General features: G+C 42.2%; 1 protein-coding gene and 1 long non-coding RNA gene across 10 annotated transcripts in view; one reads left to right on the forward strand and one right to left on the reverse strand.

Annotated features, from left to right (window-relative positions):
* The window catches only part of anks1b (ankyrin repeat and sterile alpha motif domain containing 1B), a 228,106-nt gene that overhangs the window by 97,182 nt on the left and 103,617 nt on the right, over positions 1 to 27,307 (reverse strand). For 8 of the 9 annotated variants that reach the window (XM_037122295.1, XM_037122294.1, XM_037122297.1 and 5 more), the window contains one exon: positions 13,982 to 14,138. In XM_037122295.1, the coding sequence (XP_036978190.1) occupies positions 13,982 to 14,138 (157 nt within the window). Of the gene's footprint in view, positions 1 to 13,981; positions 14,139 to 19,750; positions 19,830 to 27,307 lie in introns of those variants that run through there. The other variant, XM_037122301.1, reaches the window with a different exon arrangement.
* On the forward strand, positions 6,616 to 7,260 carry LOC119032774. Its single transcript, XR_005079030.1, has 2 exons — positions 6,616 to 7,020; positions 7,095 to 7,260. It is a non-coding gene; the product is annotated as an uncharacterized LOC119032774 (long non-coding RNA).

The following is a 27,307-nucleotide window of genomic DNA, read 5'->3' on the forward strand; positions in this document are numbered from 1 at the left end:
CAACAACACTGATTAATCTGAAGTATTAAACACTTGTTTTTACGTTCCAGAAAAGACACGCAATGGCCCTTTAAAGAGTGTACACAGCAAAATCTCAGTTCACAAGCAACTGTAACGTTACAAGTTATGAAGGGAGAGGCTTGAGGGTAAATATAGTTCTGCACCGGCCAACTAACTTTTATGTCATATTGGCATATAAATGACTCCTTACTGCAATTATGATAAAGTGAAAAAGGACATTTTTCCTCCTCATAGTAGACAGACACTTGTTAGAGATGTGTTAGCATAAGAGAAGCAGGAGGAGAGTGTGTTCTGTAAAATTAACGAGCCTCTGCAACAACCACAACAGGAAAATATGACAGCTGCCCACTGCAAGTTTGATGTCTATCTCAGCTCACACCGAGTGCACAACCGAGCGTCGGAGCTAATTTCCCCAGCGTGTGATCATTTAACAGAAGAGAGGATGGAACAAAAAGAAAAAAAAAAACACATGAAGAAGAAAGGAGAAGGAAGTGCTGAAGTAGCTCGAATTACATTTCAGAGGTGGAAGCATCTGTCTTAATCAAGTGGAGGAGGCACAAGACACAGACCAACACACCTCTCCTAAAACACTGCTGTCTGAGCGCACACACACACACACACACACACACACACACACACACACACACACACACACACACACACACACACACACAGTGGCTTGGCTCTCTGTCAGCTGCCACCTGCCTACATGGATCCTATCAGACAGCAGAATATCATCCAATTATGGTGTGAGAAGCAGCCGAGAGTTTTTAACACACACACACACACACACACACACACACACACAATGACATCACTATCAGTAACAGCAGAGATACATATATTTGCTGAGGAGGGAGTGTGGCTTAAAGATACAGTATATGAAGGACCACGTTTCAAATCAAAAACTACAATTTTGAAGCGGTAAGCGCTCGTCGTTTCACCTTTGAATGTCGACGGGGGTGTGAATTTTCACAACTCCCACAATTCTTCCTCATCTATTCCGAAAGAACAAAGACACACTTGGATGTTGATGCTTTGGATAATTATATCATGATATGGTTTCCTTGATACTCTATATTTTATTCATTTTATAAATTCAAAGTTGCGCATGAATGATGAAATGTAAAGTTTTGATACATCCATGGTTTGAAGAAACGGGCTGTTCATTGCCAATAATGTTTATTCTGGGGACTGAGTTGCTTTTTAGTGGCAGGAAGACAGCCAGCATTTTACAAATAGAAACACTTAGAACCAGTCATGAGTCAAACATCCTGAGAAAGTCTGCATGCTTCTGATATAACACCGGGTCTAAAAATACTGGAATGAAAAAAAAAAAACTGTAGGTTTTCAAACTGTAAGACGTAAACTCACACAAGTTCACCAAAACCTCTAAACTCCTAGAAAACATGACGAGGATGTTGCCGGCTTTGATTCGCGGGTTCAACAGGGTTTAACAGTCCCCTCAAGTTGTGCTTTGCTGACAGAGTCTTAATGACTTTTCTGATCATCTACTTCTTTTCGCTGCTGGTGGATCATTACATCTGGGCCACTAAAGAGACGAGTGGAAAATGAAAGAGTTTCCCCTTCCTCGTCTCAGTGACTTCACAGTCTCGTCTCTTTCCAAGAAACAGAGATTCAGATTGCCTCGCTCTCCGGTCCGCAGCATGTGGTCGACTGGCTTTGAAGTATTTGCATTAAGTCAATGTAATGTTTGATCTCCGCGGTTATTTCATTACATTTTCACTGCTGTTTGTTTGCCTACAGCTTGGGCACCTGCCTTTGATTAGCTCTTTCCAGGCACATTAATACATCTTTAAAAGAGCCGTAAAGTCCTGTTTTAACTACAGGTAATTTACAGACATTTTCTTGGAAATGTATGCAAGGACACTGGGAGGGTTCATTCTGAATCGCTTCTTCGCTGATGTGAATGAAGTAAAAAGGCTCATTCATGCAGAAGAACAGCAGTGAGAGGACACGTTCTCTCAGGGAGGTTTATTGCAGCTGTACCCATAACCTTGAGAAAACACGAGCGGTGACGAGAGCACAAGAGAGCAAAGTCCAAGGTTTGCTTAGACAGCAGGCAACAGTCTACAAAACATCTTTCAATTACTAAAATTGAGCCCCTCGATTCTTTATAAGGACTTCAACCTTCAATTTTTCTTTGAGCAGAGTATTGGTTTTCTGAAACCATCCCTTAAAGGGCAAGTTCACCCCAAAATGATCCGAGCTTGTGCAACCCCTTCAGATTTTAAAAAAGGATTTAAAAGAAATATTTTCAGAGCTTGGATTGGGCCAGACAAGTTCTACAGAGCTATTTTATGTATTTTGCTGGTTGTCTTTTATATTTTAAAACAAGTCCCCATCTTCTTAAGTTGTTTAGGAGAATGCTGCAACAGTGTTTTGAAAGGGGCACTGTGTGGTTATTATTCATAACATGAATGAGGCGATAACACTCACTAAGAGATATTCATTTTTTCCACAACTGAATAAAAAAGCAGTTCTGTGATAAGGTCCCAATCAGACTGTTGGAAGCTAGAAAGGTCATAGATATTTTGTTGTCGTTCTTTATCTTTGGATTGAAATTTCGTTCCCAAAACGACATAGTGCTCCTTTAAAGTGAAGCTCCAGAAAACACAAACTTTCTATGGGGCATCTGGATGAGTAAATAATGATTGAATTTTAATTTTGTGGTGAACTCATCCTTTAATTTATTTTAATCCTTACAGCTCTGTCATGTCAAAGTAACTGCTCCTGCTTCTGAATTTGCCTCCACCTTCCATCACATATTTATTTTGAATTTGAACTGACTAGATGCAGACACAAACACACACACACACACACACACACACACACACACACACACACACACACACACACACACACACACACACACACACAGACATCATTCCTTAAGGGAATGTGACACAGCTCTCTCATCTATCAACACGTGTGTGCATACATGCAAACCCAGACGAAGGTACTCTCTAGATTTTACATGGGGGTTGTGAAAGAACACACCGCTGCAGACACATACATACACAAACACACGCACAAATAGACCCACATCATATGGAGCTGCCTGGAGCTGAATCAGTGATTAAATGTAGGCGTAAATAGATAAAACATAAAGTGGAAAAATGAAAGAAAGGGAGTGGAAAGGAAGGATGCATCAGGGATATATATAGATGGAGACTGAGGTTTTGTCCTATTGAGTAAATAAGCCTGTCAACACTGAGGCTTTGATGATGGATGAGAGATGTGTGTGTGTGTGTGTGTGTGTGTGTGTGTGTGTGTGTGTGTGTGTGTGTGTGTGTGTGTGTGTGTGTGTGCTGGTGTGTGTGCGTTTGTGACTGTGCTGCCTTCAGATCTGCCTTGAGCTCACTCCTGGGAAACACTCTGAGTCCTGCTTGCCAAAGGTGCCAAAGGGAATATGTGATGTGTGTGTGCGTGCATATACAGAACACATGCATGGGAGTGAAATAACTGCGTGGTATTACCTAACTATTTACATCCGTGTGTGTGTGTGTGAGAGAGAGAGAGAGAGAGAGAGAGAGTCTGTGAGAAAGAACATCTGGTCAAAATGGTTTCACACGATTCAGATATTCTCTGCATGCCAAGCGTACTGTTCATAACTAGCGGTGCGACATGTGACTGCACCTGGATTTACACCAGCGTGTCCTTGTGTACATCGAGAGATCGTTAACGCAGACGTGCAGCCGAGTGCAGAGGAGGAGCGTGTCTCTGAACGAACGCTTGGTGTGAGCGAGCGTTCAGAATCAGCTGTCCTCTTGCTGCCCGCCTAACAAGACGAAAACTGTCAATTTCAAAAGTGTTCTTGAGGCTGTCAGTTCTGCCTCCATGCGGCGCTGACAAGTGGCATTTTATATGTAGAGTATGCTGTAGCTGTGTGAGAGTGGCTGCGTGTTCGGCGGCCCTCACATGTTTCCCTCTTAGCTCGGAAATTTGATCATAAACTGAGCAACTGTAGCAGAAAAGTAAGTTGCCAGTTCTTACTAGTGTTTCAGGTGCCTGTCTGAGTCGATAGAGAAGATAAGAATTATTGATGCCATGCAGGGAATTTGAGTCTAAACAAATAATTGCAAGAACATAACAATATGTACCAAGTATTTTAAGTATTCAACAGGGTCTTTAAATATTAAGGATCCCTGATTATTGATTATGTTCAGGTACAGTGACAGGAAGTCACACAAGAGAACGCGGCACCCAAGTAATATAGACAGATAGGTGAGGTAAAATAAAAAATGTATGAACTGAGAAAGATTTTTTTGGCAAAACACAACAGAGAAAACAATTTAGATCGGACTCAGAAAATGGATCAGCAGAGTTGCTTGTTTTTGTCCTTGTCTCTTAAAAAGAGATGTTGGAGGAAAACAACTTGACAATCGGTGGTTGCTTTTGGTGCTACGCTATTACGGTTAGTTTTAGCCCTCGAATGGAAAACATCTGGGCACTCTTGCTAGTGTTTGTTTAGACAAATCAATGAGGAGACAAGGAAGTTGTTATGCAGTGTAAAATATCCCTTTGGTTAAACGTTTCAAACTTCCCAATTTTTTTCGACAACTTGATGTTCAAGGTTGGAAGCAACAGGCAATCCTAGATAATGAATTTGACTGTTCATGTATTAAATTAGACATCCGACACTCTGTCAGACTTTCTGTTTCGTTCTTTTTAGGTCACAGTCATCAATGATGTGTGCAAGCAACAGAAGTAAGAACAAATTAACTTACGTAGGTAACACTCTTATTTTCAGTAAATCTCACACACCCAAACCAACAATGAGCTGATCTAACAAGTATTGTCTGTAGACCCAAAGCCTGACACGTCTTATTCCTCTGGATTGAAAAGTTACTGGGTTTGTCACAGCTGAAAAGAATCCCCAATAACTACATTGGTTACTCCAATTTCCTTTAATGGTTGCTAAAAACTACAGTTGCAGGCTGCTCTAGTAAAGGACTGATTCTTAAAAATCAACGGGTATATCATTAAAGGTTCCACTGAATTAATAGTTTGGGAAAGTACGAGGAGACAGACCAATATTCTTTGAATGGGTGTTTTCATGAAAGTTGACAAAGAGAAAAATATAAACTAACAGCATTCTTATCTTTGAAGAAAACATATCTTAAATGTGTCTTCAACCCGACATCAGAAAACTGAAATAAAACTTCAACAAAAAGTGTTCTGAAGTTGAAAAATAACAAACCAAACTTGAAAATCTAAAAACCCAAAACCTAAAAAATGAACAATGTTGTGTGGTAAGATCAGTTCCAACCATTGAGTTTCTCCTGGCTGTCAAAGGGGAAGACACCATATTGCCTCTGTTTCAACAAGTCAATGGGCCTCAACCTTTTAATGGCAAAGCCCTGGAGCTACTACTTGCTGCCATTAGCCACTCTGAGCTTAAGTGGGATAAATGGGCTGAAACGCAGCAACATCACAGCTTTATCCCCCGGAGAGAACTGAGGAGGGAAGTGAGGCCTTTATACATGGAGCCTGCACATACCAGCACTGCAGTGTGCACACCTGTGACTTAATCCAGGTGGCGGCTAAATGAACACAGTGATTAGGTGTTAAACATTTCATATTAACCAGCCTGATCACATTTAGTTCTGACAAGTTCTGAAGTTAGAAGACCGAATAGGGCTAACTGAGCTAACAAGGAGTATGGAAGACAAAACAATCACCAACAGAGTTTTGGACATGACAATTTAAAATGTATTTAAAAAGGTGCAATATGTAAGAATTGGCCACTTGTTGAATTCATACTCCCAACAAACAAGGGCAGTGTATCACCAGAGTAATCGCTAAATGCTGCTAATTGTATTTCATACAATTGTGACTGTAGCTAATGTAAGCTTGTTGGTTCAGTTAGCCCTGCAGTTAGCTGTACTGCCAGGTCAGTGTTGGAGTTTACACCACTAGCACAGGAGCTTTGGACCGCTGGGAGAAAGTGTTCAGACCCAGGGCTAGCTGGTTATCATGCTAACTTCAGTAGACATCCCACTGAGACAGGAAAATAATGAAGTCATTATCTTGTGTTATCTAGTTTATCAGTCAAGAAACTTGGTGTTTATCAGCCCTTTGAACTCTTGGTTTACATAGCCTAGTCTGATTTAGATCACATCAATGGTTAAAACAGTTATCTAAAGGTGAAAAGTCAGACATGGTTCATATATTATTAAAGATTAACCAATAACTGATTCTTAAGGCAGCCGACTATCAACTAAAGAAGTTGCAAGAAATTTCCTAGCTGAGGCGCCGAGGTATCGACTCTGTAAAAATACCCAAAGTGCTACAAATTCCTTCACACAGCCAACATGCTATCAGCCCAAAAGTAATATCCAGTGAATAACTGATAAGAAGAAGAAAAGAGCAGTGAAGGTTGCCACACTGCTGCAATAAATCAGAAATTCAAGCTCTCCATCAGTGCGTTGACCTATTTTTGTCGTAAAAAGTTCACTGAGGTATGCGGCACTATATGGGACCTTTGAAGAATTGTCGAGGACACACACATGCACGAACACACAACACACACACACACAGACAGACACACACACATATGGGTTTGTAAGCTCCATGTTGAACACGTCAGCAGCAGCTTGTTTACCAGTTGAAGACAAGTGTGTGTTTATCTCGGGAGGAGTCGGTCGATAGCAGAAAAGAAACACTTCTGTTCTAACCGCTTGGCAACGCTCGGCGCTCTCTGTCTGCTCTATACGTGACTGGAGGCAGCGAGGCTTCGCCCGCAGGTCCCTCCTCACCACTTCACCGCCTGTCTTCATATCTCCGGGATCTCATTTCACCTGCAGTGCTTTTGTGCTGCTGCAGTCTGGCTTGTCAGCAGCGCGATCCTGCGGTCCAAATGTGGAAGATCTGATTCTAAGAGCTGATCTGCTGTTGCCCAGCACATACTTGAGGATTAGAAATGTGTGATTTCGAAGGACTTTGCCCCTGATAAAGAAACTGGCATTCCTCCAGGTTAGAGCAATTCATGAAGATCTCCACAAGAGTTTCTTATCATGTTTTCTAATTTCTATCTGTTCTCTGTTTAGATCATCTCGCCTGTGTTTGTGATTCTTTAGAATCCATGAAAGTGAGCCAACATGCAGCTGGAACCAGCTCTCCTTCATGGAGTACAGTCGTTTTTGAATGTTCTCAATAACAAATGTGCTTTTCCTGCTCTGATAAGCCAAAAACGCCTGCTGTGACAAAAGTAAATTATGCATGCTGGATTACTGTCATACTTGCTGTGTCCAAATTACTCACTTAATAGTTAGTTAAATAAGGAGCAGTAAATCAATATTTTTGGAAGATTTATCATTCTGCGTCATCACTGACAGATACAGAGTGAGACGCTGACTACTTTCTACAAAATATGGAGCAGTGACATAAGGACCCTATTGTGCACAAACAACTCAAATAAAATACAGTCCATCACTACAATAGTTGGTGAGAAGTAGCTCGATACTGGAATGTATAACTTTGATTATACTTCTAATAAGCATGGAAGAGGATGATATCATGCTAATGTGCGTTACAAAGAAAGGCGAGGTTATCCAAATAAAAGAAAAAGCATATTTAACCAAACATTTTAAGTGTTTTTTTATTAGATTGGATGAATGACTCCATACATGAAATATGGAACTGCTAAGATGACTGGCGATTGACAAGATTTGCCCAAATATCTCCAGAGGGAGCGGGTCCTCTTCAACCACGTACCTGTAATGAAGCTCAGTAGCGAATGGAGCCAAAAAATGTTCATCTTCCGAGTATAACATTACCCTGATCCCATTAAATTCAGGTTTAGCCCCTGGATAACCTAAATGGGGATAAATTGATTTAATCATGCGGCTCCTCTAGATTTTCTAAATGTTATTGGACCAAATTGATCAAATTCTGATAGTGAAACAAATCGATTAACGGCAGCTGTGATGCTAATTTGCATCTTTCACCATGTAAGCTTACGGGAAAAAAGTATTTCTGGGCCAGTGTGCATCAGATGATATTGTAATTATATGGTTCACTCACTATGTCCAATTGGCCTGAGAGCCTGAAGCTCTTCCTGAGGCCTTCCACAGAGAGTGGAAGAGAAAGCAATGTCACCCTGTCGTACTTTTACAGGAATCCACAAATCCAAATCACATTTCAAGTGGCCATCGAAGAGGAGGCTGAGTGAGGGGTGTTTAGTTAGCTTCCACATTACGACACGCCTCTAAATCCTAAATCCAATAATGTTATTGGCAACACCTGTGCGTTTTTTTTCAATGCCTTGATGCGTAAAAGTATCTGCTGCAGATTCAGTGGACAAAAGTTCAGAAAAGGTATAAAATGCTTTCTGTGTGAGCTAAACCAGAGTCTTTTCCTCGGTTCCTTAAATGTTGCAGGTGTTTGTTACATCCGCACACATTTAGAATTAATGATATGCATTTGCATGTGACATACGCGTACAATATGTATCTGCAGCCAAGTGTTGCAGCAGAAATGGATTCCCTCATTCGTAATAGATGAAATTCCATCGGAAAGGAATTCATCCAACACAATAAGTATAATCCTGAGTTAATGTACAAAATGACTGCCTTAGGACCCACTGAGTCAGTAGGATTATGCAGACAAGTCTGTACTCAGTGTATTTTGCATTATAAAGAATAGAATTCCATTCATATGCCGTCAGGAAATGACAGTTGTCACCCAACAGGACACATGGTGCAATGGGACACCACGCAGAACATTCCCACGTGATCTTTCCTGAACACAACAGCGTCAAAAGTGGGATGGTGCTTCTAACAGCGTGGGAAATCTCAGGACAGAAAAGGAAAGGAACGATAAAAGTTGAAATAAAAAAGAGGACGAGGCGGAGAGAAACATCCGTGAAGCGGAGACATGAAAAAGCAGGAAGTAGTTTGGGGTGGCAGCTTCACTGACAGGTCCCCCGTGTTTCTGTAGCGGCTGCGCTGACTGACAGTCACCAGATGGATTTTGATAAAGCCGCCCTGATTGCGTGAGGATTTGAAGAACGCTGTAGTGTCTCCTCAACTGTGAGACTGCAGCGGCCCACAGCAGCAGGCAGGTAGCCAGCAGCACAGGACAGGTGGATATCAGGCGAGGCTTACACTGCAAAAAATATCCATCTGCACAAATCCTTCAGTCACACGTTCAGCGTCTTTTTTTTCTCTCTCAAACTGAGAGTCAACTTCTGCTGAGGGGAGTTTATCATGCAAGAAACTTGGTATTGGTGGGATGGTTGTCTAAGCTCACAGAAAGGGCAGCAACAATGTGCTCTCATCAGGAACAACACATCTCCAACTGATAAAGGAATCTTATCACTATGTTTCTCACATTTCAATTTACTTCTAAGGCTATGTTCAGACAGACAGCCTGAATCATTTTTTTTTGTATATCTAGATTGTGTCTGGAAGTCTAGACAGCAAAAAAGCATATGAAATGCATTTCGTATCCAAAGCACACCTGAAGGTGGTCGGAAATGTGTTTCAAATCATTTTTTAAACAGATACACCTCAGTTCAGATGCTTTGGCCACTCATGTTGGACTTCAGAGCGTCTTTCATGTCATTCGCAGAACCATAATGTCAAATCCAGAGAGACACGATTGGATCAGAGCAGCTGAGCAGAATCTACTGCGACTAAAGGAGTGGTACAGAAACAACAGAGAGAGAGAGAGAGACGGTACGTGGACTTGCGACAAAATTAACTGTCGTCTCCACGACTTGACAGTTTGGAGAGCAAAATGATTGATCATGCTTCCCTGTTGGAAAGCCGCCTACGTCGTTACCAAAAGCAACCCATGCAGACATGTTGGTGATGTTTGGACACAAAAATCCAATAAAGTGCGGACAGTCCAATTTGGTTTTCAAATCAAGATCCGTCAGCCTCCAGACAAACTCCAGACACAAATCTGAGGAGAAATTGGAGGGTTTGTTTCACACCTGGAAACCTCCACACGGCTCTGTATGGAGCCTGGGTTGTTTCAAACTGAATGTTTTGTTCTTCACACAGTTTAATCTTGTTATTTTTGAGGTGATTACCCTGCCCACAGTCAGCTCATGATTATCAGCTGATCCTCAGCTGGTTCAGATCAACTTGATCTTTTGTGAGTAATTTAATGGAAAAGCATTCATCGCCTTCAAGCTTGTATTTTGTAGCTCTTTTAACCGTACACATGTGCATGAGAAATAGTTAACCATAGCGTGGAATGAGTTATTGATTATGTCGATCCATTTCTGTGTCATGAAAGCAGCAGGACGTGTGTTATTATTCGGCACAAAAGGATGAAAATTGAAGGTAGTTTGGTGGAGATACAACAACAGCTCAATCATTAAAGCTGTTGAAGTCCAGACCAACACAAGGAAGTGAACAACCTGCAGTGTTGTCAGCCAACCTTGAAACTAACGCCAAATCACACTTTTATATTTCCTCTGGTTTGTTTTTCTTTTAACATATTACACTTGTCTTTACAATTTTCACACAATTCCTGCTACATTTATTTCTTGGCATTTTCCATTAACAGTGCACTATTTTCATTCCTCCTTCATTCCCTTTCCTGCCAATTCTGCTACTTTTATGATTGTTCCAAACATAAATATTTTTTCATCCTTTATCTGTCGCATCGTTTCTGCAATATTCCAAGACTCATCAAGTTTTATTTCAACCGCGCGGCAAAAAAATGGCATCTGACCATGAAACACAGGATCAAAACAAGTCAATTTGCATTGGAAACCACGTAATTATCTCATCCTATTTGCATAATGTATCCAAGAGGAAGATTCCCAGACCAATTGACTTATCGTCAAAGAGTATTTTTTGCAGTGTAATGCACCAAGTCTGTGCTCTTCTCTTTCCCTCTCATCTCAATTCCCCCCCCATGTTCCTTCATCATCATATCCTTCCTCTCTGAGGCAGATAAAGAGGGACTGACTCACGCCCATGTCCAATTAGCCCAACATGTGACTGGACTCAAAGCAGGAATCCAGGATTTTCCCTCCTGCTGTGTCACAGATTCACAGTCATGTAGATGGCTTAGCCTAAGACGACCCTCCAACTTTCGTCGGCTGACTGTATTAACGTGCAACCTCTCCGTCTCGGACTGTTTTCTCACCTTCTGTTGGTGTCTGTCTCTGTGCAGCGAGACAGTATCTGCAGCCCTGAAGGCTTCTCTAGTCATTTTCAGCAATGCCATGGAGTTCTCCTTCACCTCTTATGTCTTCTCTGACTTTTTGCATTTTTTTTTTTTGTTTTTCTGCCTCTTCTGCTCTCCCACATTATGTGCTGATGTCTCTCTCACTCTCAATCCACATGCTCTCCCTGTGTCGCTCTCTCATTTGGCCAGGTAACAGCGTTTAGAGAGCTGAGAACAAACAGAACACCCACACAGCTCACTTACGTCAGTGGAGCAATTTTCCACCAAAAAGACACTTTGACATGAAACAGCTAATCTCTCTCTCTCTCTCTCTCTCTCTCTCTCTCTCTCCCTCTCCCTCCCTCCCTTACACACACACACACACTCACTGTACTGACACTTCAAGTCTCCTCTATCCTGCAGCTCATCACAGACGAGATGTAACAGCCAAACGTGGGACGAGACACCACACACCACACAAAACAAGGCTCTACAGTAGCCTCTTGGATGTGAAAGGGAGTGGGGGGGGGGGTTGATGGGGAAGGAGCGGGGTGTCACTAGCGAGGCAGTTCCCATGGCAACATACAGGTGACTCACTAGCCGGTGATGCAGTTGCCGTGACAACCTGCGGTGTGTAGCGATCGCTATGGGAGCCGAGTGAAAGGGAAGAGCACATTGTGGGTGTTTGTTGTCGTGGGTGTTCGAGTGCATCGCCGCAGACCGAACAAGTGATGAGACGCAGAAAACAGCATCAGCTGAAAGGTCCGAGGATGCAGGATTAACACACACCGGTGTGAAGACAGTGTGGACGCCAGTGGAAACGTGAACTCAAGTCACCTCCGCTGTAAAACCTTGTTTGGTAAGGCTTTCATATGCCAGGAAGTGGTGAGAAGGAAAAATACCAGAACTCCTTATTCTGAATGCATTTCAGCCAGAGTCAAAGTACGGAAGGTGCTCTGTAGCTGCACTCATCAATATTTTTATATCAAAAAAGATGAAATGCTTATGCAAATATCTGAAAGGTCACAGTGATTATCAGCTCCCCACAGCTCTACAGAGTTTTAGCATCTTTCAGTTAATTGCTTTGATTTGACTGTTGAGATTCAGCATCAAACTGGTTTTAGTGAAAGCGCCGACAAACCGACCTGCCAAACACCAAACAACAGACAGTCAGACCAGCCACAGCAGTCGGTGATTAGCTGGTGAACACATAGAGATCTGATCCAGTTTCTCCATCTAGGAAAAAATTAAACTCATAAAATTTCAACCAACAGGTTCTTTAACCTTTGGTAACCCTTTTTATCATTTGCAGACAGACTTAAACTGGCATCTCTCCAGGAGTGCATTGCCAGTTGTTAGTAGAACCTGAGCACTTGCTGATACGACTGTGTTCAGGCTCATTTCGAGGGTCAAGTAGTCCCTGTTGCCATGGTGGCAACTTTACAAATATTAGTCAATTATAACTGACCACATGATTAAATGCTGTGCTGACTTCATCATGTTGAGCATTTGATGCTGAAATCCACCAATATGGCATTAGTGGAAGTCTTTCTCGCATGACACTGCGACACTTTGGTGATGATTTGATCTTCAAGCACTAGAAACGTATATGATTTTCGATACTATTACGCAAACTGTGAGCATTTAAAAAAAAAAATGTGTGCAGTGTGCTCCAGCACCACTACATGTACATCTCTATCCAATACAGATCCACTCAGACTGCTGTGTTACTGTACATCCTCTGTTAAGCCTGGATTTATCATTCAGGTTTAGTTTATTTTCATTAAGACCACTAAGATTATGATTTGTATTACCTTCTGAAAAAGTACATTTCTTTCTGTCTGATGGCTGAAACAGCACTGCTATGTTGTTGTGGACAATGCTGTATCATATGTAAAAGTCTACATTACCCACAATGCAACTGAACAGCAGAACAGTTTGGTCTGAGGTTCTGAGTTATGTTAGTTTGCGTCTAACGTAGCCTTGAGCCACAATCCCTCTTTGCTTCAACTTCACACCTTCAGATTTCTTCTCATTTCAAACTTGTTGTCTTCAAGCCCAACTGATGCCGACTGATAAACCGGCGGTTTATCAGACTACACACAGCTCCCTCTGGAGCCACAAAAGGCTTCAGGAAACTTTTTTTCCCACACATGCAGCAATACCATCTTACACCTGTAAACAGAGTCTGATGTGTTAAATTGAAGGCGTTCCCCCTCTGAGATGATTTTCATGAGGTGATAAGGTGTCTTGTCCAGTGGGACCTTAAAATAAACAATGATAAACAAGCACGCTGGTACTTAACAGCAGGTATTTGGAACTCACACATTTGTGATTCAGACATACTGAGACAGACTTACTTACAATCTGTGTATCCAATATTAAAATCAGCCGAGCTCCAATAAAGAAATAACTCCCTGACAGCGTTCGAGGCATAAATTCAACAATATATGTATCTCAAACAATGATGCTCTCACGCTCACCCACATTTTCCACACCTGTTTACTGCCATGAAACTTGAACAGACAACACGTTTGGTGGTTCAAGTCTTCAAGTAAAGTCGTGATCATAACAACAGCGGGACGTTCATATGGATTCTTGCTCGTAAACACGGTCAAGATGGAAAACACTGGAAGGCACCATATGTTCCAAAGTAAAAACAAAGCGAGTCCGATAAGAGAAAACAGAGTGAAGGCAATGATTGTTTTCAACTAAAATCCCTACATTGCACCTATACTGCATCAAATTAGGATAACGATGGTGCCATGTGTGTCTGAGCGTTAATAAAGTGTAGTGTTGCCTTTACCATTGCGTGGACTGGAGTTGAGCCGGTGGTTGATATCGAGGGAGCAGGGTTTGCGTGTGACGGCTGTGGTCACGGACTCGTACGGGTTGTCCTCATCCTCCGGCAGGAAAACATCTAGAGATGGAGACGTGACGATCTCCGCTGAATGCTTCGAATCCTGTGAGAGAAAAATGGAGACGTAAAAAGAAACATTGAACACATCACATTATCCAGAGTGAACTCCAGCAGTGTTACATTTATCGAGCTAAACACAAACATACCATTAATTACTGTGCATTATTAATTATGTACTGCAGCCATGCTGGCCTATTAAGCCTTCCAAAAGACCCATAAATGATGCATTATGTTAATTAATAGCGTTTGCAAAGCAAACAGAGGAGCCCTTTCACTGAGTTCAGATGCACAACGTTAGACCAACCCAAGTCATTTGGAGTTTATGAGCCGCATGTCAAAGCGCAGCAGCAGAAAAATTCAGCAGAAAAAAAGCATAAAAGAGATGTTTGACTTGCAAAAGGATGGCAAACAGTGTTAAACCAGGGCTAAAGGTGTCTGTTTGTTCACCTTCATCTGAGATGAATCTTACGAAACAAAAAGAAAACAAGCAAACACATCGGCTCAGAAATCTCTCCGTTCAGCTCAGGGCTATTATTCATGTTCAACCACGTCCACACAGCTAGATTATCGTGAAAGATTCAGGCCAATGTTCAAAGCAGAAACTGAAAATAAAGAGTTGGAAACACTTTTTAACTTTTCTTTCTTCCACTCTTTAGAATCCATGCAGAGTCTCCTAACGGTCCCTTCAGGTCTTTTGGGGTTTGGTTTTCTGTGATCAATAAGGTTTTGCTGCAGCTTTTCTTAAAAGGGAAAGAAAGTCTCAAGTGCTCAGCGTTCATCTGCTATAAAACTGTTGAGACTAGCAGAGATTAAAGATAAGTCACAGCCAATCTTATGTTTATTTACTTGCTGTCAAGAGTCCAAGTGCTTTAAATGAACAGGAGATTGCAGTGAAAATGCTGCAGTTTGGGGGATAGTCAAAAAACAGTGGTCAATTTTTGGTTTAAGGGTTGTTTTGTGATAAATTTGCTGGAAAATCTCTATGCCGCAAATATTTATTACATTCTAAAGATATGTTTTATAATGTAGAACATTTAAATGTGAGATACGACAGCTTGTTTTCAAGTTGTTAACTTCACTGCGGATGAAAGACGTGGCTGTTTATAAATTCTGCAGTAGCTTCAGGGTCTCATCACATGGTGTGAATGGATTTTAAAAAAAGAGCAAAGCAACTCTGGAGAAACAGGGATCAGAATTCTCTCAAACAGCATCAACAGCACTGCTAAAAGTCAAAACGGCGTCTGTTTTGCCTCACCTGTTGGCTGAGCAACTCAAGTCGGCAGCTGAAAACTGTTCTACAGTTCTGTTCTTCTTTGAAATATATCTTTAAAAGCTTCATTCCTACCTTGACTACCACTGAGGTTTCCAAGATGTGAAAAAGTGGCACACAACAATCAAAAATAAGTTCTGTTCTAGTTTTCATTTTTTTGTCTTAAAGTGGCAATAGACAACTTTTTATCTTCAATTTTTATTCTGAAGTAAATACCAACCATCTGCATAGAGACTGTGTCCCTGGAAACCTATTTTCACTATTCCTCCTGCAACCAGGCTCAGTTTTCAAGAAAAAAACGGAGTTATCCTGTAGCTGAAACAGGAGGAGGCGAAGACGACGAAGGGGGAGAGTGATGGAGGCCGAGGTAAAACATTAGGGAATAAATCGCCATTCACTCGATGGAGAGCGCTTTGGTTGTTTTTTTCTTTGGACAAAAGCCACGTTGCTAATGCTGTCTTTGTGACAGCAGCAACAACGGTTATACCACAGGGAAATGTGACGAGCAGGGAATTCGATAATTTGGGGTCTACTGAGGTCTGAGCAGATGACGAATCTCAGATCCAAGGAAATGAAACATCAGCACAACCAGTAGTATGAGACCATCACTGAAAAGAGTGTGAACAGGCAGTTAAACAGGCTAATTTGCTTTCTTAACTGTCTCCTAGTTAAGGAATGTAGTTGTATCCCTTGCACAGGTCATCCCTCTTACTCTCAACTCTCCTGTGCAGGAAAAAATGAAAATGTATCATCTGTAAATGACGGATACAATTTAAAAGGTCCATCCATTTCATGATACAGCTGGGACATCTTACCACTCCTCCTCCGAAGAAAGGTTATAAATCCCACCACACACACACCAGAAAAAAGCACATGTCATTTTTCTTGATAGCACTTCAGACTGTTAATAGGAAGGATGTTCTCGCTTTACTTTTCTTAATTAATGCTGTTGCACCTTTTGTTGCATGAAGCTTATTGTAAGTCTTTTTGAATGAATGTCTGCCAAGTGCCTAAACTGTAATTTGCATACTGAATGAAACACATCAATGACTTTTCCCAACAGGGACTCGCAGCATTCTGAAAGGATCTCTTCATTTGGTGATGATTAATTCAGAGTAACATGTAAGGAAGTGTTTCTTTGGGACCTTTACATAACAGTGTTCTCTTCTGGCGTTCGAGGAGAATTTCTGATTGCGTTTCGTTGCAGCATTGGTGAAAAGGTTGAGCCCCAAAGGGCTCAGACGGAGAGCTGAGGACCAAAAGGTCCCTTATCTCTGAGGCAGATGTGTTCCCAGAAAGAATGAAAAACAAGACTGAGTGATGTGAAGCGGGGGAAAAGGTTACGGGGCAGAGCGTCATTTCAGCCAAAGAGACAAAACATTACTTTCCAGCGAAGCCGCCTCTGGGTGTCTGCCTTTTTCCCATAACGCAACACTCCATCATCATTTCTCCAGTGTCAGCTGGCAACCTGCCCCTGGTTGTACCCCCCTAATGGGATCAGTTGGCGATAAGTTGTGGGTGTGGCTACGTCTGTTCTCAGCCCCAAACTGCATACTTCTGTTCTCCCTCTTCGCCCTCTCCCGACCTCCTTTCCTCATTCAACAGCCATTATTCTTCCTGTCATCTTCTGCTACTACATTACCCAGACTGCAACAGGCCATCAATCACAACCAGAGCGCGCTCAAAACGGATTAATCATTCTGGCTGACAGAGCAATCAGTCCCTTGATGATTTCTCTCACTTACACCCTTCTGCACTCAATCTGAGACTTATTTTACAGTGCACTTTATTAAAAGGCCAACAAACTGCCCCCCCTCCCCCCTTCTCTATTTCCATCAGCACTCAATTAGACTGCTATTAAGAGTTAATGGCGCCCAGTCAGTCTTGTATGCTTTCGCTCAGCAGGTGGCCCGGCCTCAACTGATGCTGATTTAATGTGACAACCTGTTTAGCTGCAGACTTCACTCACAGAGCTGATGGAAAGTCTGAGAGCGCTCTGATGGAGCCATCATGACCTGCTGGCAGTTCACCACTCCGTTCACGGACATAAAAAAAACTTGATTTCGATTTATAAACTCATCTGACAGCTCAGATTAAAGGTGCAATGAATCATCTTCGGATTAATTCTGATATTTTTGCATAATTGGGATTTGAGACCATCAGGACACGAAGCTGCATCTCAGACAGTGTGTTAACATGCACTGTGAGAGCCTGGTTACGGTTGGCTTTCTGCCATATATAGCAGAAAACCAGGTTTACATAATTAGGGGCAGGGGGATCAGACAAACATGATTTTCCAGCTAAATTTCTAAATTAACAGCTAACAGCCTTATGCATGAATGAATGTGCGTGACAAGTTCTCAGCTGGGGAAGTAGCACTGTGACCAGTCACATCTCCTACGTGTACAAACTCCCACCGTCCAACAGACTGGAGAATTCTTTCATACATCAGTTTGTTCTGTTGCTAAATCAAAACCAGTGTGCTGCTAAATAAGATCTGGATTTGATTATATTATGTGATGTGTCCTCTGGTCACGACTGTTTGTTGTGCTTTGTGTCATACGTGTAACTGTATGTATAACCTGTGTTTAAACTTTTTAAAGGGAACTGCCAAAGGATTTTCTGTCGCTGATGTCACTGATGAGGCGCTGGAGATCCGGGTTCGCCCCCAGAGTCATGCTTATAGTTTGGTTTGGTATTTTTACTTTGTCCTTTTTTAATTTTTATTTGTTATACTTAGCCAGAACCTCAACTAGAGTTTCCTCCAAATAGACTTTACTTGGGCCGGCCGCCCAGGTATATTAAGTGCTGGCCAAGTCTATTTGCTGGCCCATTTTAGCACTTTTTCACTTTTATTTCTTTATCTGTCTGAGAGAACACCATTCACAATCGATTAACTGGTGGACAGTCTGCCCTGGCTTTACCCCTCCTGTCTACTGACGGTCCCTCATGTTCTGCAGAGAAACAGAGAGAGAGACAGAAAGAGAGAGAGACCGTCTGCATGTCTTAACCTTAACATATGCCTAAACATAACCATCACCAACACTCGGTACAAGCAGTGGAAAGGAGAAATAAATTCAGTGCTAGAAAGTCACCCTTTTACAGATATATAGTATCCACATTTTGACAACTTGACAATACAATAATTAACAGCGTTTCCTCACAATGTAGATAGGAAACCTCATCAATTCATCTTCAAAATGCTGTTGCAAATTAGCTGTGTGTCAACATCATTTCTTGGAGACAGCGACGCACGCAGTGCACACAACATTCACACTGCACTGCATCCTCCGTGCATTCATAATAAGTCCATCCAAACTCGGGCTGAACTGAAATCACCACAAAGCAGACCAAAGAAATCAGAGTCAGATTTAATCTCTGAGTTTTCTCTCATCTCGCAGCACCATCAGCCCTTTGAGATCCTAATTCTTCCAAGGTAATGGCAGAGGAGAAACCTCATTACTGATGGCTGCATGCAAACACAGATTTGCGGTAAATGTGCTGTCCAATTTCCTGCATAACCCGATTCCGACGGGTAACCTGCTCCCTTGTATGGATGTAATCATCTTGCAGTGTGTGTGTGTGTGTGTGTGTGTGTGTGTGTATCACCGGTAGGAAACACAATAGATTGCTCCAAGTCACGAAGCTGGACGAGCAGTTCCTCAGAACAAACTGAGATAACATTTCCAAGTTACTTTGGAAAGTGAACGCAGATTCAGATGGAAACAGAAACAAAAGGAATCTTGGGAACAGGAGGTGACAGGATTGATGGTACATTTAGTCCTGATTTAAAAGTGCAACAGCGGCTCTAATATCTCTGATGTAACAGAGCTGTCAGGTCCATGCTACCAATCATCTCAGCCTCATTTGTTTACAGTAATTAAAAAGATGTCACCAGGAATTAATGATGAGAGTCGGAAGTTTTCAAAATGCCACAGGTACAGTAGCATCATTAATAAAAGCACGGAAGAATGAGAGCTCAGGGGAGAGAGTCCTCCATGGTGTCTACAGGGAGAAACCAAATCATTAAAATGAAAATGGAGAGAGGGGAAAAGAGATAGAAAGCATGATGTGATCGAGAAACGTGCCATAAGGGGAATCCTCCAAAACTTCTACTGAAAACGAATATCACAATCTTCTAGCGTGTTGTCTCTCTTCTTCCCCACCCCTTCATAACTGTCCCAACCTCTTTTCCCTCTATCTTTCACGTCTACATCATTTTAAAAAATCTCCAGATTCCATCCCAGCAGCTTAGGGAGAAACAGAAAGAGAAAGAGCGAGGCCAAAGCTGACAGGGGTAACAACACCCATCGCCAAAAGGGAAGAGAGGGGAAAAAAAAAAGCACAGCTAGATCAAAGAGGCCAGGATCCATCTCAACACTTACTTTGGAGTTTGTGTCAGTTAATCCCGAGGAGACGAGCATGAGACAGACAGACAGGCGGGGAAGAAGTAAATGAGCTGGAGCTGAGGAAGGGAAGCAGAGGAAGTGGGAGTGCAGTGTGTTCGGAGCAGGGACTTCCTCACACACACGAACACAAGGAAGACACAGAAATGGGAGTCAAGTGCAGGCAGCATGCTTGATTTCTCACACACAGTATGGCATGACTGTCCAATTCAGCTGTGCTGAGGTGAAGGTGAAAGTATGAGCAATTCCCTTCGCCAGCGGAAAAGTACTCTGTGCTCCATCTCGAAAAGGATAGCCACCGCAAGGAAATCCCTCACGCTCAAGGCCGCGGCGAAGCCTGATAGCAAACCAAAATCTGGAGGTTGAAATTAATCCAGCAGTATGACAACAGGTTGAGCTACCTGATATCTTAACGTGCCCTCGATCTTCTTCCAGCTCGGCCCTGGAGGGGGGTCGGACGGCTTTAACAAGCGGGAGAGGAGCCTTCTCTCGCAGTTCGATGTGAGTAGTCGACTCCGGCAAACAAACACACTCAGTCTTCATTCATTTCCCTCCCTTGCCCTTCAACCCTCCCGCCCCCCTCTTCCCTCTCTATCTTTCAGGGCAGAGATAGCACACAGAGAAACTTGTGTCTGAGCTGCACAGGAAGAGAGCAGACAAACAGAGGCCTCCTCTGGCCACTAATTAGCAGGTCGTATGCAGCTCCCGTCCAACTGCAGGGGCCAGATTAAACGTTTGGGAGAGTGTGTTCCAGTGTGTGTGTGTGTCTCTGTGTCTCTGTGTAAGTGTGTGTGTGTGTGTGTGTGTGTGTGTGTGTGTGTGTGTGTGTGTGTGTGTGTGTGTGTGTGAGACGGCGCCTGCACATGTGACCAAAGGATTGTATGTAACGGTGTGTGATTATATCTGTTTGGTGTTTGTAAGCATCTGCCTGCACGCAGCAGATATAGCTAATGTGGGATCATGCGAGGGCTCATGTACATACTTTTGTCTGTGTTTCCAATGCATAAATGGGTCTGCTTGTACTACACAGTATGTAGTGTGTGTGTGTGTGTGTGTTTGCAGGGCTGATAACTCAAATAGGAAATGTGCTGTTGCTTTGGTCACGTCCGACGAACTTCTGACAGTCTTAAATCCTGTGACTCTCTTTTCCTCTGTTTAACCCTTTACTGTAACACCGAGCCCCTGCCTCACACACTGTACACAGAGTTCATAGGCCATCAGATATGAATGGAGGCTATAATTTGCTGGCATTTCCTCATGGAGGCTATTTGATTAGAGAGAAAAGGGAGGGGTGGACACAAAAGAGGACAATGGACCCTCTGAGGCCCTCAATGAGGGGAGAGGTGAAGTCATGAGAGGACGCGCTGACCAAAATAGAGAGATGAGAAATGAAGAAAGTTTGCAGCATTGACAACTCTTGTACAGTGCTCGTTCAAAACATTACAGATCATCTGTTAATGGGAGGGGTCTACAGATCCAGTCTTAGGCCTCCTCCTCATATGAGACATGTTTTATATTTACTACTCAAAATCTGGATGATTAGATGATTCAAGGTGGACCACAGCGGCCAATGAGAGAGGCAGCCAAGAGCAGCTCGAGGGTACTGCCAGCCTGAAATATACACTCAAGCATTTGAAGTTAATGTTAGCCAACATACAGCTGGAAACAGAAACCAGTTCTCACTGAAGGACAGAAAGCAGCAGTATATCGATCCACCCTGTGCTTCTGTGCAGTATCTTCAACCTAAAAAACTGGGATGACAAGACCTGGTGAAGCTGCTCGCAGTCACTGCTTCTGACTCCTTTCTTTATATTTTCTTCAACGTTAGAGGTGTTGGCGTATGTTTAGGAGGAGCCAGGCCAGCTATATCGCTTTGGTTATTTGCAAGAAAGTGAATAATCATTCACCCAGAAATGCTGAAGTGAACCCAGAAAGGAAGAGGTAGAGAGGTTAAAAAGAGATGAGCAATACAGTGGCAGAAAAGAGAGAGTGAAAACGATGAAGAGAAGCGAGGATGGTCAGAGCGGCGAGCGGGGATTGCCTTGTAGAAATGGATTTCCCTCCATGGCTGGCTAATCCCACAGAAATCAGCTAGCCGGGCCACACATGGGACACTGACAGTCACTCCTCACAAAATAACACCCCTCACATTCTCCATGATGGCTTCTGTACTGAGCACAGCTTAAACTGTGGCTTCCCCTGGCTCCACGCTAAATCCCACAGACACGGCAACGGGCCAGAGCGAGAGGCTGCCGGCTGAGAGCCACTGCTGTGTGACTCCACTGTTAACTTTAACTCTGCACCTGACAACTATGAGAGAAGTGATGGAGCTCCACCTTCAGAAGCTTCTCAGGTACAAGACTGCATAGGTAGGTGACACTAGATGGACAACACAGTTTGATGTTCTATATGGCAAAGAAAAAAAAATGTCTGGCAACAACATTCTGGCAGTGGCTGGTTGAAGCTACAGCCCATAAGGACGCTGCTGCTGGCCTGAGTTGCTGCACCAACAATTCCACCGAACTGCAGTCAGAAACTGACACATCAATACCCGCCAAGTGTCTTCAAGGCTTTGGCAGGGTAGCTTTCACTCCTTTCCATGAGTTTGTGTTGGATTCACAAAACTATGTGCAGCCCACACGGCCAAACAACCTACAACAGGATAAGGATTTCCACTTCGCAAAATCAAAATCATTTAAAACTTGCGATGTTAGCGTGCCTGCAGCCAGCGCTACACAGTTGAAAACTTAAAGCTAGGCATCGTCATTTTTCATCGATAGCTTTGTGTAATTAATCAGCTTGTCAGATAAACTGTTGTTTTTTTCACTGTGTTGGTTCATGTTAGCTTAGCATTAGCAGCTTGGCAGCAGCCCGCCCTGCAGTCACCCAGCTTCTCCGTACTGCATTACCCAGAGACACTCTGGCAACTGCTTCAGAGGACGAACGACCCCAAGACGAGCAGCAGCTGACTGGGAAGGAGGCCGAAGAGGTCAGTGTGTTTACCAGGGAAACTACAGCTCATAAACAACCATAATAAACTGTTTGAGTTAAGAAAGAAAGAGCCTTGCAAGAAATGCAGTGAGATCATAATGAAGTGTAAACAATAGTTCTGCTTCTTTACACATACATCCTGAATTTATTTTATGATAATTTCTGTAAAAGATGAGTAAAAGTTATCAAATGTACTCAAACATCCGTCATCATACAAAAGACCAGATGGGTTTGAACTGACTTCCTCTTGGATTCCCTTAAAGCAAAAAAACCTTTCCTCTGTGTTCGCTACAGATCCACCAGAAACGTGATTAGAAAAACACTGGAACAACAGAATGTTTGCGCTAAAAATCATTTTCATAATCCAGTTTCAACCCAGATTTTCGTGTCAGTGCCTTTTTATGTTCATTTTTTACTGGCTCCCTAAAACTGGAATAAGATTAAAACAATAAAATGAAGAGGCACTTCGTGACTGTTTTGCTGGATGAGCTCTCCCTGTTCTTTATAGACCAGGCAGTACATTTAGCCATGGCTCAGAGTGCTAAAAATGACTTCCTATTTATTACTTTTATGGGTAACTCTGTTTTTTTTTATATCTCAATCATGATACAAGGGAAGTGCTTTAGAGGATGCTTACTGCTCCCGTCAGATTCACAGCAGCCATTAATACACACACAGACATCTTGCTGATGTGCCAACTGCACAGCTTGACAGCTGATCTGCCCTTGTTTTTGATGGGCTTTGTTTTTGGGGTGGTGAAATATGGTGTTTGGTGTGTTGGGGCTCCCAAAAGCACTTCTTTGTTTTTGACAGAGGTATTGTAGGTTCTGTAACTGTCATTTTAACCACAGAAAATCTACAGTATATTTGACATCTGTACAAAATTTCAGGGACCACATTTTCCTCTACAAAACCATCCAGTTCTAACAGACTTTGAGCTGCTTTAGTAAATATCTGTGGGGACGCTGTAAATCTTATAGATAGATGGATAGACTTCGCCCCGAGTAAGAAAAAGAAAACTGAGAAAAAACAAAACAGATATGGTGAAGGAAGAAAGGTCAGAAAGAGGAGAATAAACTGGAACATTAGACTGGAAATTATCCGTAACAAATTCAGTCTCCTTGAGAAAACCATTAAGCACCGCTGAAGTGCAGAATGACATATATCAAGGAGGAAAAAAAAGATATACAAGGCATCCTTGGCATTAAAACGCAGCTCGGAAACACGACAAGTTACTTATAGAAACACTTTGTTACTTTCAAAACTCACTTCATTTATACCTGCTGAGCTCTCCACATATATTCTTAAAGATATAGTTTATCAATGTTAGCATGTTGATTTTAGCATTTACCACACAGCTTTCACAGCAGCATCTAATAACAGCCTAACAGAGCTGTGCTGCTTCTAGCCTTTATGCTAAGCTAACTGGCTGCTAACTGGTAGCTTCATGTGTACCTGACACACGTGAGAATAGCACCAATCTTCTCTTGTGATATATCAGCAAGCAGCTTTAACAGTGACCCTCTCTTTCCCGGCGACTCATAAATCTCTACTGATTAGATCAAATGAAACTTTATTGATCCCTGTGGGGCAGCGCTTCATCACACAGCAGCTGTTTATCTCCAAACAAACCTATTAGTTGAGACTAAATGACTCAAAATGACAAAAACTTATTACAAGGAGCTTTTTTTTTTCAATAACCGTGTTGCCAGGAGGACAAGGTTGTGTGCCATCATCATCATTATTTCTGAATATTTACAAGTCATCTGGAGCTGCAATGCTGTGTTTCAGATAAAATATGAACTCCACATTTAAATCACTCATCTTGTTTGCTCCAATTAAATATGAGGGACAGAGATGCCCATATGTCGTCTTTCGTGCATTCATACATAAACACACAAAGCAAATGTTAACGTTATCTCTCCCTGTCACCTGTGTGTGTGAGTGTGTGTGTTTAGCATGTTAATCCGCGGGATGTTAGCCTGATTATGAATAATTCCACAACAGTCTGATGCCTCCCATACAGCGGGATGCACTTTCCTCTGTTGGCATCCTTTCTTCAGTGGAGTTCCTGCTCCTTTTTCTCAAGTATTTTCTCCCTTTTCCTGTTTACCTCAAAGACAACGAGTTATCTGAACTCCAGCGGGAAGTCAGACTATTCACATGCACACACACACACACAGCAGGAACATCTCCAACTCCTCAAGGGCAGCATACTGTATAAGTGTGCCAGTCTATTTCAGGAGAGCAGTATTTGACAGCAGCTATAGGTACGTGTGCATCGAAGGTTAGGTTGACAGGAGGAGCTGCAGAGTCCGCGGGGCATTAAGCCATTAACAAGGACTAACTGTAAGCACAGAGCTGCATCACGTCCCCTCGAGACACAGAGCGCGAGGAAGAGAAAATGAGGAATGGGAAGGAAAATGAGAGCAAGATAAAGGAAGAGAAAGAATGAATGTCAATTAATATGTGTGCACATTTTTAACTCCAACAAATATGCACCTCACCACACACACACAGTCCTTCATCGTGGAGTTCTGTCAAAGGTCAGAAGTCTAAACTAAGATCGCAACTTGATAAGACATTAAAATAATGTGACAAATGCGCACAAGCACTATAATTTTCCTAAAGTGACATATTCAAATCACTACACAGCAGTGATTTAAAGGATTCTTTCTGTATATTTTGCAGATTTTCTCTGTATTTTTGTTATACACAAAATATTCATGAAATTACAAAAATGGACAGTAAATTTGCATGTCTGATGTAAACAGGAACAATCTGTAGCTGTGACTAACTTATAATATTAATACATAACATTTGTTTTTTTTTCTTTTTTACTGGAATGTTTTATCACATAATACTGTGTAAGATTAATGCTGAAATTAACTTTATTACCCAAAATAAATCTGTGACAATCAACAATCAACTAGTAGTACTGATTCTGTAGATACATTCACAAATATAATGCAGTCACATTATGTTTTTTCAATGACAGATATCTTGTATACTTACAGAGGTTTTCACAACATAAACTTTAAATAAAAATGTTTTTATCAACTTTCTTTCCATGTCATTTCACAAACTGTTGATTATGATGTGTAAGACTTGAACTTTATGTTTCTTAACTGCTATAGGAGGAATGTCAAATTATCTTTAAAGAAACTGACATTTCTTTGTCCAAATGAAAGTTATGTTTCAAGCTGTATTTGTGCTCCTGTAGCTGAGCGTTGGTTCAGTCAAGTACGGGTTTTCACTCTCCATCTGGGCTTTGATTTCTTCCTTCCATTTAGTTTAATTTCAAATAAAGATGTTTGTATTTCTTAAGACCATCCATTACTCGCATTTTGCACTAATAAGATAAAATGCCACAACACTATGAAATGAAGGGCGACCATAAAATAGTATTATTGATTTTTCGAGAGCGATGCATTTCCTTTTGAAAACAGGCATTTTGGTTTGGACATCAGACAGTGAGAGATCAATATTAATATAAGTTCAAATGAAATCACATTCAGTCGTCTCCTTTGTTGCGGTCTTTTGCGGCCGTGGTGAATAAGTGTCAGAAATCTGAATAGAATCCTTTATATGTGGAGTGATTTCAGTCTTGGACCCTGATATCTAAAGAAGCAGCTGCTTCTCAGGTAGTTCAGCTCCAACTGTTTAGTCATTTGTCACAGGAATTGTTTAATATTTCATGAAACACTCTCGTCAACTGTCATGCAGAGAGCGAGATGAGAAGATCAGTACTCATCGTGTTTGTGCGGTGAAGATTCAGGTTTGCAAACTTAAGCCCCAAAACTGTTAAATAAGTAAAACTAATAACCTTGCCCTCCAACAGAGCACATGAAGTACTTCATTTACAGGCTTATCTCTCTCTCTATATATATATATATATATATATCCCTGCCTGCCCAGAAACACCTTCCTTTGATGTTCTTAAACTTCGTCAAGAGCCCTCATGGCTTATTCAACCTAACCTCTGCCAGTGTAGCACAGACCTGCCCTCCGTCCACCTCCTCAACTCTTTATAACTACCGCGACTGAGAGCATTAAAGGTCAGCAGGCACCCACCACAGAGGGGAAGAAGACTTGGGGGAAAGAGAAATCTAAAACGTGGGCGTCTGACAGAGTGTGGAGAGAGAGAATCAGGAGGACAGAAGGAAAACGGTGCGGAGCACGAAGACACAGCTGGAGATCGCTGCTGTGTGTGTCTGCGCAGCACTCTGACGCACCTGTGCTGAAGGCGACTGAGATTTGTCAATGGTGGACATCCCACGCCTGACGTCTCATGAATTTCGGGGTTGCCTGGCAACCTGTCCGGCCTCTCTCTCTCTCTCTCTCTCTCTCTCTCTCTCTCTCTATCTGAATCTTTGTCTGACATTTGTTCATTATCTTGCTCCCTTTTCATTCTCTCCCGTTTTGCTTTCAAGGTTCACGCAAGTGAAGTCTAGACGTCTTTGCCGGAGTCAACACGACAGAGGAAACCTCCTCTGCACACGTGCTGGCGTCAGACGGCGTTCACGTGGCAGCGGTGGGGAGAAA

This window comes from Acanthopagrus latus, chromosome 14 (genome assembly GCF_904848185.1).
Source record: "Acanthopagrus latus isolate v.2019 chromosome 14, fAcaLat1.1, whole genome shotgun sequence".
NCBI classification, from domain to species: domain Eukaryota; kingdom Metazoa; phylum Chordata; class Actinopteri; order Spariformes; family Sparidae; genus Acanthopagrus; species Acanthopagrus latus.